General features: G+C 37.6%; 1 protein-coding gene across 1 annotated transcript in view; it reads left to right on the forward strand.

Annotated features, from left to right (window-relative positions):
- The first annotated feature begins 7,488 nt into the window (after nucleotides 1-7,488).
- The window catches only part of LOC103101082 (natural killer cell receptor 2B4), a 61,432-nt gene continuing 55,060 nt past the window's right edge, over nucleotides 7,489-13,860 (forward strand). Inside the window, exon 1 of the mRNA XM_007481633.3 lies at nucleotides 7,489-7,904. Within this exon, the coding sequence (XP_007481695.1) occupies nucleotides 7,850-7,904 (55 nt within the window). The 5' untranslated portion in view covers nucleotides 7,489-7,849. The remainder of the gene's footprint in view (nucleotides 7,905-13,860) is intronic.

The following is a 13,860-nucleotide window of genomic DNA, read 5'->3' on the forward strand; positions in this document are numbered from 1 at the left end:
CAACAGCATAGAATATAAAAAGGCTGGTTGCATGTGGAGTGATGAGGGGAGGGAGGGAGAGAGAGAGAGAGAGAGAGAGAGAGAGAATTAGGTTTGAAAAGATATTTGTCTTTATCTAAGGTTTTCTTTATCTAAGATATATTGCCACTAGGTGGTGATAGGCACCTTTTTAACAGTCACAAGCTTGAACCAATAATGTTTTTTCAATAGAGCAGTGATGGTGAAGTATTGGCACATGTGCCCAGCTGGCATGGGGGAACTGCTCTGTTACCCCCTTCCCATCATCTGAGGACATTTTTTGCATGCCCCACCTCTCTCTCCAGCTGCCCAAAACGTGCACTTCCTCCCTCTTCTCTTTGGGGTAATGTGTGGGGTTCACAGGCAGCTTGAATTTGCAGTTTGGGCATGCAAACTTGGAAAATCTTCACCAATGCTACAATAGAGAATGAGCTTAATTGGGAAGATGATGGAATAGATCAGGAGATTACCTGGTTCTCTAAATTCCCCCACTAATAATTTAAGAGAATGCCTTAGACTGAACTTTAATAGAGGTGGAAATACTTATGAGTAGGGATAAACAAGAAGTCTAGCCTAAGGCAACCTGGAAGGATACTGGGAAGGTTCTAACCTTGCAGGGTCTTGGTCTCATATGACTGAAGTATTGATACCACTTAATCAATAAAGAATGTGCCCTGGTGTCAGCTGTGTAGATCACTCCAGAACTACATCTCCTGTTGGGGGCAAGGATGGAGAGTGAGATTTGTGTGACTTATCAGAGGAAGATCACTGGCCCCAGACAATTTGATCAGATCAGCTTGGTTCCAGTCTGGAGGGTGAGAAGGGCAAGTGCCATGCTGGCTGTGGTCACTCCCAGGAGAACATAATATCTAGTTTTAGTTCCAGGGAATAAAGATGAGCTGAAACTTGCAGCTGTCAGAAGGACTACAGGGAGAAAGAGTGCTTACCATGGCAACATTGCTGAAGGCATTGGTCATGGCTCAGGGGTAGAGAAGAGCATCTGGTTGAGGACTGAGTTGGGGAGGTGGGGAACAGTGGCCTGTCCCTGAACTATTGAAACTGGAAGGACCAGAAAGGCAAAAAGGTCCTAGACAGAATGCAGAAAATAACACCATGAAAAATCAAAGCTCTGAGATATACCACATATTCTGGGAGTAAAGCCTTATCCTAACATAAAATTGACAGTTTAAAAATAGGCTTCTAGGGCCAGCTAGGTAATATAGTGGATAGAATACCAAGCCTGGAGTCAAGAGGACCTGGGTTTAACTCTAACCTTAGATAATGCCTACCTGTGTAACCCTGGGCAAGGCACTTAACCCCAATTACCCAATCTCTATTGCTCTTCTGCCTCTGCATTAGAACTGATACTCATAATTGATTCTAAGATAAAGGTTTAAAAAAAGAAATGCTAGCTATAAGACAAGAGTCTTGAATCTCAGAGTTGTCCTTGATCTTTGCCTTGTTGTTAATAGTTCTTCACAGTTAATCATCATATACTGTTGCTATTGAGAGCCAGGCCAGAATTCAAGAGGTCCTGGATTAAAATATGACCTCAGGCACTTCTAGCTGTATAACCCTGGGCAAGTCATTTAAAATTTTTAAAAATGTACAATGTTCTCCTGATTCTGCTCACTTCAATTTGCATAATTTCATAGGAATTTCCAGGTTTTTTGTGATCATCCTGTTTGTTGTTTCTTATGGTACAATAGTACTTCATTAAAATAATCAACTATACAACTTGTTTAGTCATTCTCCAATTGGTGGGCATCCTTTAAGTTTCCTGTTCTTTGCAACCACCAAAATTGCTGCTCTAAATATTTTTTTTATAAGTAGGTCCTTTCCCACATCTTTTAATCTCTTTGGGATATAGACCTAGTAGTGATACTGCTGAGTCAAAGGGTGTGCAGTTTTATGGTGTAAAAGGGAATTCTTAATCCCTTTCTCTAATCTGGCTAGGGACCTGGAGGTTCTTTTACCATAGAAATGTATAAAGACATACCAGCCCACAGTGAAAGGAAGTAGCAACCAGAGAGACAGGAAGTGAGGTAAGAAGGAGATATAAAAGGCCAGCCTGAGGATTGAGAGGGACTTTTTGATATTGGGGGGGGGTTGGGAGGTGATTTGTCATTGGTAGTTGGTTGTTGGAGGTTAGTGTGGGTTGGTGATTAGTTGGTGGTTGGGAGATATATATATATATATATATATATATATATATATATATATATATATTCTGCCTGGGGAGCTCAGCTGAATGTTGATCAGTTGGATTTTCTCTAATGGCAGTTATAGGCAATTATAGGTAATTATAGGGTACCTAGTTAGGCAATTTCTCTCTCTATCTTTTTCCTATATTTCCTTCCTTTTACTATATTCTCAATAAAACTAAAATTGTTAAAAGCTGCTCTCTTATTTTGTCAAACTCAGAATTTAAACCTTATGATGGCCCTTTGGGCATGATTCCAGATTAGTCTTCAGAAGGGTTATGTCATTTCATAGCTTCATCAATAATGGATTAGTGTCCCAGTTTTTCCACATTCTCTCCAACATTTATCATGTTCCCTTTTTGTCACATTATCCAGTTTTATAGGCATGAGGTGGTGTCTCTGAGTTGTTTTAATTTGCATTTTTCTAATACTGATTTAGACTATTTTTTCATGATTAAATTTAGTTTTAATTTCTTCATCTGAGAATTGCTTGTTCATGTTCTTTGACCACTTGCCAGTTGGGGATGTATTGTATTTTTTATAAATTTGACTCAGTTTTCCATATGTTTGAGAAATCTGGGCTTTGTCAGACACTTGCTATAAATCTCACCCCCTCCAGTTTGTTGTTTCCCTTCTAACCTTGGTTGCATTGATTTTGTTTATTTAAAACTTTTAAAATTTAATGAAGTAATTTATCTATTTTACATTTTGCAATGTTCTCTATGTCATTTGGTTGTGAATTCTTCCGTTATCCATAGGTCTGAGAGGTAAACTATTTTGTGCTCCCCTAATATATTTATGATATCACCCTTTATTTCTTTTTTTTTTAAACCCTTACCTTCTGTCATGGAGTCAATACTGTGTATTGGCTCCAAGGCAGAAGAGTGGTAAGGGCTAGGCAATGGGGGTCAAGTGACTTGCCCAGCGTCACACAGCTAGGAAGTATCTGAGGTCAGATTTTGAACCTAGGACCTCCTGTCTCTAGGCCTGGCTCTCAATCCACTGAGCTAACCAGCTGCCCCCATCACCTTTTATTTCTAAATCATATATCTATTTTGACTTGACGTTGGCATATGGAATTAGGTGTTGGTCTATGCCTACTGTGAAAGGGAATTATTTATTCTCTTTGTCTATGTTGAGTTAATCAACCAAAAACTTAAAAAACACCCCTACTTAACACTAATAAGGGAGTTCACAGTCACTTACTTGGAGAACTCCACTTTTTTACTTAGTCAGAAACTTATGAATCCTTTAATAAGAGTTTACACTTTCAGAGGATGAGAGATATGGATCCCAAACTTGTAAATCCTATGATCAGAGTTGACACCTTTAGAGAATGAGAGGTGTGAATCCCACAGACAATGCCCCCTGGGCAGTGCTAGACAATTTGGAAACTGTGATTGGCTCCTGTGAATAAGGGAAGGGACAATAAGTCACCATAAAAGCAAGTCTCAAACTCCATCAGAGCAGATTGTATTTGAGAAGATAGTCTTCTGACTGGGGAGAGTCTTTGAGGGAGCTTCCTGGAGACTATGGCTTGGATCATGGGCTTGGAGCTTGGCTTCAACTTAGATTATGACTCCTGGACTATTTCTTTGGGTGAGTGAAAGGCTGATTCCTTTCCTAGCTTCCTAAGAGACTAGACTCATCTTGGAGGAGGCCATGTGGTTACTCACCACCAAGCTTCCTGGTTGAGAGTTAATTAATCTCTGACTGGATTAAGTAGACCCAGAGTAAACATTTAGGTTGATAGAATAGATAACCTCTCTAACCTTTTCACATTTCTCTACTTCATTGTTTCCTTGCCATTTTGTAAATATTTGCAAATAAATTTCTGACTTGAGATATAATAAATATTGGTGACCACATAACTTCATATAATCATTGTCCAACCATTAATTTTAACATTTATACTAGTAAGTAATCTTTTTCATAATTTCAATTTTCTTGGTTAACTTTTTGACAGATTTGATGAGTTATTTAACTTCAGAGAAAAACGAATCATTTAAAAAAGAGCTATGTGTAGGACTTGTAGACATATTCGTTCTATTATTTTTTATTGTTCTCTTATGCTTGCATTATTAGTGTTAAATTTAACCTACAGTTTCATTGCAATAATTCATAATTTAGAACAATGCCTGACCCAAAGTAGATGCTCAATAAATGGTTTGTTGATCTTTTAAGACCAATTCATGTCTGTTATGACCCTTATTATGAAGTGGATAAAGAGATATTTGATTCTTAGAATTTTGTAACTGCAAATGCTATCCTTTCTCTGATCAATGTAAATGAATTTATATAGCTTGGTAGAGAATACAGACATGCTTGCACACCTTTATATGTCACTATATTATTCATAGTTTTATATATCACTATATGGACCCTCTATTTCTAGTTGTTCTACCCATCTTTCCAACACCCTGTCTTTTAGCTTCCCTTGTACATATTTTCCATTTATCAATAAGTACGATTATGTGGTGTCACAATCTCAAGACCCCATCATCAAACATACAATTAAGACAACCCTATGTTGTCTATACTTCAGTTTCCCCTGAGCCTTCCCATTTCCCAAAGCATCTTTAACCTTGGGGCAGGAACTTTGGTAATACTGAGTCACATTTGTGAACCCTGGCTTCTTCATTGGCCAGGTAGCTCCTTAGGCAACTGAAAATCACTTATTGTTTAGATGTTGAGGACAGACCAGAGACAGGGTTTATTATATGTTTGGTATCCAGGTGTGGGCAAGCACAAGATGTCAGCTATGAATGAAACTACTGCCACTGGGAAACTGGCTCCTTTGGAAAGGTGTTGCACATGAAGTTTTACTCTTGTGTGGGACAATTTTTTCTTTAAAATCTTGCCAATGATATAAATAGCTTCTTGGGCAACTGTTTTGAAATGCCTCATTTCCAAATCAATAAGGTGTCCACTTAACTTTTGTTTTGAATAAGTTCCTTTATTCATTCATTTTGGATCTATGCTTATGATTTTGTAAGTATGAGAGATCTCAGAAACATTCCATTGACAAATATTCTTATCTGTAATTTATGATATAAAAATATTGTCCAAGACACTTAGAGGATAAGTGACTTGCCTTTGGTCACAGGTTGACATATGTCAGAGGCAGAACTTAACTCGGGTCTTAATAAATTCAAAGGTTGACTCTCTTTTACTGTGCAACTGTTGTCTAATGCAAGGTATGAGGGAACCAAAAGATAAAATATGATTCTTATTACCAAGCAGTTTATCATTTAGTAATGGAGATAGGTGTGAACCTAGAAAGTGAAATAGTGGGAAAGTTAGCTTAGGTAATTGCCTGATCGTAGATTTATACATTGTAATGTAAGAAAGAGAGATGCTCTTCAGCTGATCTCTCCTTCAGCTTGACTTCAAATTGCAACCTCTCTTTCTTACATTACAACATGAAATGGACCCTTAGAGTCACCTAGTCAGACCCCTTCATTTTACACACATCACTAGTTGTCTTGACTTTTTTCTTACAACTGGACTTCCCTGACTAGAAGAAAAAGTGAGGCTGACAACTTTGTGCAACTCTATCGCACTTAAATCCAAGTTATGCTCCAGTCAAAAGATATTACTAGTGATGTTATTTTGGTTCTCTTTGAGTATGAAGGACAACATATTCTTTGAGTATGAAAGACTACCACAACATAAGGAAACTAAGATTTGGATTTGGGAAGTGACTTACTTAAGTCACTATTTATTTATTTAAAATAACAAGGGCAATCAGCTACACAATCTGGATTAGAATGAAGACCCACTATAGCCATGTCTTAGACTTCACCATGACTAGAAATGTCACTTCTGACCTCTTAGTCTTTCATCTTCTCAATCACATTCAATTTCTTAATCATTTTAATTTTTGAATTTCTAGTTTTTGGACTAGCTGTTATAGGCTGCTAGGTGGCATAATTCATGGTTCTCTGGGTCTATATTAGGAAGACATGAGTTCAAATCTGGCCACAGATGCTTATTAACTGTGTGACCCTGGGCAAATCTTTTGGTGTCTATCTGTCTCAATTTCCTCAACTCTAAAGTAGAGATAATAATATCACCTACCTCCCAGGGTTCTATTAGGGATAAAATAAGTTAATAATTATAAAACTTGGCACTTAGTATACACTATATAAATTTTGCCTTTATTGTTTACTACTCACTCTACTTTTAAACTATCTCCTCCATTCTGTCTTATTTTTTGCCTCTTTGCCCAATATTGACTTATAGGAAACTTTTTATGGTAGTAAGGAACTTGAAATTAAAGGTGACCCACTATTGGGAAGTAATTAAACAAATTATAATATATATGTATATATATATATATACAATGTTGCATTATAAGAAGTAATAAAAGATATGGATTCAGAGAAACAGGCAACTAGCTATAGATATGGTGGGTTTGGTCAGTTGAGTGATCAAACTGATCATTCAAGAGAATTGGAATTAGGAAGATTTTTGTTTAAATTTCATCTCATACACCATATCTGACTGTTCAGATTCCTCTTTTAGTCTCAGTTTTCTTATTTGTAAAATAGAGATAATAATATTTCCACGTAATTGTTATAAGAATAAAATTAGATAAAACATATCTTTGCAAAACTTAACATGTTCTAAACAAGGTAGCTATTTTTCTTTCATGACAGATTAGTGCCAGGGTGGAGCTTAAAGCAGATAAAACCTCTAAGAATATCAACTTCTTTGGTGTTATCCCAGTTAATTATTTCTTATTCGTATCCCCAATGCCTTGTAATAGTGGATGCTTAATGTTTATTCATTGATTTGAAAGTGTGTTGATTTTATCCCTAAAACATTAATTTCATTTAACTTCAGCTAGTTTCTCCACTGTTTGCCAATCTTCTTACTCTATATTTGTTGGTTTTCTACCACATTCGAATCCATTCTTATCCAAAACATTTATTAAGCACATTCTATGCTTTAGGCACTGTACTGAGTGCTGAGGATACAAGCAACAAAATACCTTATAATCTAAAGGGGAAGTCAATACACAAAAGGAGGCAGGAAAGCAGGAGGTAGGGTGAGATGAGACACCAAGGGATACTCTGCTACATACATCATCCAATTAAATAAAATCCTTCCCAACAATTAATTTATTACCCTAAGACTCTGTTTCTCCATTTTGAACATGGGCATAATAATAGTATTTGCCAGTTCTTAATAGAGTACTGAGCAAATAATCAACACTTAACAAATGCTTGTTGATAAAACTGTCACATCTAGAACTACCAGAGAGAGGAGCCCTCAGAGCAAAGGAGAGCAGAGGAAGTGACTTCCTAGTGAGGACGGTGGCTTTGTTGGGCCCAAGCCTGTAAAGCATGTGGCCAGAGCCAGACTGGGTTTTTCTCAATTTAGCCCTAACAGCTTATCAACACACAAAAGATCAGCCACAGCAATGTAGGAAATTGTGGCTGTACTAATTATAAGAGAGTTCTGCACACCAATGACTTGCCTGTTCTTTCCACCACCCAGCATACCCGGCCTCCTGTTATCTACAAAAGACAGTGTAAACCACACTGAGGGGGGCCAGCTGAGGGCTGCAAATCTTAGCCGGGGGATTGAGAAACCTTGGCTGAGAGCTCTACTTTGTAGAAATGCTTTGGAAAAGTTTCACTCCTCTCATCTTTTTCACCATGCTTCAGAACCAAGGTAAGGTGTTATTAGAGGGATGGATTGGGTATGATTAGGACAAGGGGGGAATTGTGTGAGAGCCACCACAATTGGAAAGCTGTCCTATCATTAGAGTAATGAGATTGCAGCAGCTTCTGGGAAGTCACTGACCAAGCAATGTCTAACCAGGTAGACTGGGCATCAGAGTGGAAATGTGTTGGGGGTAGGGTTCACTGGCACTTCTACCCACTTACTTAATGGCCTTAGGATTCTATTTCCTGGATTTCAACCTTCCTGACTATGAAATGCAGAAACATCCTTCTGACTGTATACAGTGGATAAAGTATTAGCTCTGGAGTTAAGAAGATATGAGTTCAAATCTGGACTCAGACATTTCCTAGTTGTGTGACCCTGAGCAAGTTATTTAAATTTTGCCTCAGTTTCCTAAACTTTAAAATGGGGATAATAATAACATTTACCTCCCAAAGTCATTGTGATGATCAAGTGAGATAATAATTGTACATATTTAACTCAGGCATATAGTATGTATATGTAAATGTTACATGTAAGTTTTAGCTATTATTACTATTATTAAAACTCTTAACTTCTGTTTTAGAATCAATACTAAGGCAGAAGAGTGGCAGGACTAGGTTAATTGTTATTAAGTAGCTTGCTCAAAGTCACATATCAAGGAAGTGTCTGAAGCCAGATTTGGTTAGCTATAAGTTTTAGCCTAGAAACAACAAAGAACCACTGAAGATTTTTAATCAAGGAAGTCACCTAGCCATATCTGTGCCTTGGTTGATTTTGGAAACTGTTTATAGTCTGTGGTTGGAAACTTGAGCCAGGCTGACCATTTAAGAAGTTATTGTAGACTATGTGAAAGAAAATGAGGGCCTAAAGTGTGGCTATGTGAATGGAGAGAAGGTGATGGAATTTGAGAGATGCTGTGGAGATAGACAGCTAAGATTTGGCAAGTCATAGAATATGTGGGCTGAGTAAGAATGATAGATCAGACTATGCCCAAAGGATGATAAAAGAATGTCTACCCTTTGATCCAGCCATAGCACTGCTGGGTTTGTACCCCAAAGAGATAATGGACAAAAAGACTTGTACAAAAATATTCATAGCTGTGCTCTTTGTGGTGGCCAAAAATTGGAAAACGAGGAGATGCCCTTCAATTGGGGAATGGCTGAACAAATTGTGGTATATGTTGGTGATGGAATACTATTGTGCAAAAAGGAATAATAAAGTGGAGGAATTCCATGAAGACTGGAACGACCTCCAGGAAGTGATGCAGAGCGAGAGGAGCAGAACCAGGAGAACATTGTACACAGAGACTAATACACTGTGGTATAATCGAATGTAATAGACTTCTCCATTAGTAGTGGTGTAAAATCCCTGAACAATCTGCAGGGATCTAGGAGAAAAAACACTATTCATAAGCAGAGGACAAACTGTGGGAGTAGAAACACCGAGGAAAAGCAACTGCCCAACTACAGCAGTTGAGGGGACGTGACAGAGGAGAGACTCTAAACGAACACTCTAATGCAAATATTGACAACATGGAAATGGGTTCGAATCAAGAACACATGTGATACCCAGTGGAATCACGCGTCAACTATGGGGGAGTGGGGGGGGGGGAAGAAAATGATCTTTGTCTTTAATGAATAATACTTGGAAATGATCAAATAAAATATTATTTAAAAAAAAGAATGATAGATCAGAGATGACATCTAGATTGTGAACCTGTATTACCAAAAGAATGGTGGTACCCTCAATAATAATAAGGGAGTTTGGAGGGCAGATAGGTTTAGGTTGGGGGAGAAGACAATAAGATTTGTTTTAGACATGCTGAGTTTGAGATATCAATGGGATATCCAAGTTGAGATGGTCAACCCATAGTTGGATGTGAGATGGAAAGTCAAGAGAGAGTTTAGGGGTAGATACATAGCTTTAGGGATATCCATTGGGATGACAATCAGAAGACATACAAATTGATAAGATCAAAGGAAAGAGAATATATAAAGAAGAGGACAGTGCCCAGGATAGAGCCCAAGGTTACACTTTTGTGAAAGGAATAGCCTGTATAGATTGTGTATGAAACTCAGCGAGGGAAACTGAGAAGGAATTGTCAGATATGGAGAACTAGACTATAGCAGTGTCCCAGAAGCCATGGGAGAAGCATGTTAAATATCCAAGAAAAGGTGACAATGTCAAAAGTAGCAGAGAGGTTAAGGAACATGAGAACCAAATAACGGCCATTGGCGTTAGCATCTAAAACCTACTTGTTTAGCACATTAATGAGTAGAATCTTATGGATTGTCATTCATATTAAATCCCCTCCACTTTTAAGTATAACTCTAAGACTATCTTCTAGTCCTGTTTTTTGTTTTTCATTTTCTTTGTTCCATACTCTCTCACTTGGTGACCTTATCAGTTACCATGGGTTTAATTATGATCTTTATGAAGATAAATCTTAGATCTAACTATCTAGTCATATATCTCTCTCGTCACAGTCTTGTTTCACCAAGTGCTTATTGGACATTTTGAACTGGATATCCCATAGGCATCTCAAACTCCCCATTATCTTTTTCCAAAACCCTCCCCTCTTCCCAAAATCTCCTCCAAGACATCATCACCAAACTTCCAGTTGCCTACATTTGCAAACAATATTATCCTTGAATCATCTGAACCTCACATATCTAACCAATTACTAATGTGGCTGGTGAAAGATAAAATGACTGGGAAAATTAGGGTTTGAGCTTCTGAGCATTTCAATTTATTAAGCAATGCATGCCAATTGACCAACAAACCTGTACCAGACCCCTTCCTCAGCTTAGGGTGGGAGCCTAAATACATTGGGAGATAGACTTTTATTATAGTAAAATTAATCAAATAAGACCAATTAATTAAAAGAAAATAATATAACATTAAGTAATCTGATTTTTAATTAGAGGAAATATTAGACAGCCTCCAAATTGGAGGGAGAGAGCAAACAGGTACAGTTTCTTGAGTTGAGAAAAAGAGGTATCTCACTTCCTCTAACTATCTATAAACAATCAAAGAATCATGGAAACAAGAACTAATAGATCAGTACAGGGCCAGTTTTCAGATGAGACATATGGGTTGCTTGAAATGTATATCTGTGAGAAAACTTCTTGCATCAATTTTAGGATCTGATTGTGTTTCTGGTCAGCATAACCTAGGTTATTAGTTAAGGGTCTCTAAACAGCAGATAGAATAGAAATGGTTTATCCCCACAGGTCCAAGTTCAAACAAGACAATAAAATTTTCTCTCAGTTTTCACAATTGAATAAAGTTTTCTTACAGGACAGAAGTTGAATGAAATGACAGTGAATTGAGCTAGAAAAGGAGCTGAAATTGAGTTACAAGATAGTCAATGTGAGTCACCCAATTCTCACAATTAACCACTTGCTCTTCTAATTTCCTCAATTCTCTCAATTTCCTCACTACTTCTTATCATTTCTTCTTTCACAACATGTTTCCATTTCAGTCTCCCTTCTTTGCATTTACAAAGCCACCATCCTAGGTCAGACTCTTCATCTCTCAACCAACTAACTATGTTATTATAATAGCTTCAGAATTGGTCTCCTTGACTTACATTTCTTTGCAGTTTAATCATCCTTCATAGAGATGCCAAAGTAATTGCCCTAGACAATTGGTCAACCTTCCATGCAATAAATTTGAGTGGCTCCCTAGTACCTCAAGGATTAAATTAAATCTCTTCACAGCTTGGCCTTATCTTACCTTTCTATTTTCATTAATCATTATGTCCTCCACACACTATAGTTCAGTCAAACTGGCCCTCTTGCAGTTCCTTACACATGACATTATATCCCCTCTCCACAGCTTTCAGTCATTTCCTCCCATTCCTAGTCTGCATTGTTCTTCAACTTCATGTCTTAAAATCTCTAACTTCTTCAAAATTCAGATGAAGCAGTTTCTACTTAAAACTTTTTCTAATCTCCTTATTAGTAACTTTTCCCAAGGTTACTTTTTATCTCTTTCACAGTTTATAAGAAGCTACATTTGCATATATTGTCCTCCTTGTTACAATGTGAACTCCTAAATGTTAGGAATTGTTTTCCCATTGTCTTTGTATCCCCAGTGCTTAGCCTGGTGCCCGACATAAAAAGACACTTGATAATAAGAGCAGATTGACTGGTTGATTACTGTACTGTAAGAAAAGATAGATGACTTCAGGGAAAGATAGGATGCATATAAGAACTGAAGCAGAGCAAAGTAAATAGTATGTGCATACATATATGATAATTTTGGCAAACTATGTACAAAAAACCCAAGTAAAATGAAACTGAAAAATTGTATAACTATAATAACCAAATGTGGTCTCAGAGCAGAATTAAGAAAATGTACCTGTTTCCTTTTTGTTTGTCAAGGATAGGGTTGGAACACTGCCATTTTGATTTTCACATTGTGAGAAGAGCTGGTCACATTCTCTTCTGATTGCTGAATAGCATTCATTTCTGATGTAAAGGATTAGGTTTCTGTATTTGGTGCCTCTCTTTCCTCTCCTATCACTGTCTTCTAAAGAACCTACAATCGGGCTCCTGATCTCATTATAAATCTACTCTCTCTAAAGTAATCACGGAACTCCTTTTGTCATATTTTGTTGTTTTTACATTTACATCTCTCCTCTATGTTCCATTCTTATCACTTATACAGCTACCCCACCCTAGTTCACCCAATGCTTCTTACATCTCACCTAGATTATTACAATAACATGCTCATTGTTCTCCCTGTTTTTGGTTCTCCTCACTGCACTCCAAACCATTCTAACTAAATTGCCAAAGTGACTTTTCGAAAGTGAAATCTGACATGTCATCCTCACCCCCTTACTAAATAAACTCCTGTGCTTCCCTCCTTCAGGATGATACAGAAATATGTTTGACATTTAAAGGTGACAATCTATCCTCTTTGTAACTTTCTTTAAAAAAAAAAAACCCTTACCTTCCAACTTAGAATCAACACTGTATATTGGTTCCAAGGCAGAAGAGAGGTAAGGACTAGGCAATGGGGGTCAAATGACTTGCCCAGGGTCACACAGCTAGGAAGTCTGAGGTCAGATTTAAACCCCAGACCTCCCACCTCTAGGCCTGGCTCTCAATTCACTGAGTCACCCAGCTGCCCCCCCCCCCCCCTTTGTAACTTTCTAGTCTACTTATACTTCACTCTTTTCTGTACCTTCTACAATTTAGCTACATTGTCCTCCTGGCCATTCCTCACCAACAAGACTTCATTTGCTAACTCTGTGTCACATGTCTTGAATACTCTCCCTCCTCTCCTCTGTCTCTTAAAAATCCTGGGTTCCTTCAAGATTGAATTCAAATGTCACTTTTCATACCAGGCTTTTACCAGCTGATTCCTCCAGCTGGAAGAGTCTTTCATTCTAACATGATTTTCTATATGTTGTGTAAGCATCTTGTACATACCTATTTATTTGCATGTTATATTTTCTATTAGAATGCAAACTCCTTGACATTTTTCTCTTTCTTTATGTTTCCAGTCCTAGCATAGTGCTTAGCAGATAGTGATCACTTAATAAATGCTTGTGGATAGCTATGTGGCTCAATGGATAGGACTCTAAGCCTGGAGTCAGGACAAATTGAGTTCAAATCCAGCTTCAGGCACTTATTAGCTATGTGACATTGGGTAAATCATTTAATCCTATTTGTCTCAGTTTCCTCATGTGTAAAATTATCTGAAGAAGAAAATGCTAAATGACTCTAGGGTCTTTGTCAAGAAAACCACATATGGGGCCACAAGGAATTGGACACCACTGAACATTAACAATGGATGCTTGTTGACTGTCTGGCTGACTGTGGAAGAATCTGTTGTAACTGTTACTACATGTGTAAAATAAATGAAAAATAATTTTGTGGGGAAAGGTACTAGACTCTGAGGCAATTACAACAGATTTCTCATAGAAAATGGGATTGGAGCTGAGCTTCAC

The sequence above is a fragment of the Monodelphis domestica genome, chromosome 2, assembly GCF_027887165.1.
Source record: "Monodelphis domestica isolate mMonDom1 chromosome 2, mMonDom1.pri, whole genome shotgun sequence".
Classification (NCBI taxonomy): domain Eukaryota; kingdom Metazoa; phylum Chordata; class Mammalia; order Didelphimorphia; family Didelphidae; genus Monodelphis; species Monodelphis domestica.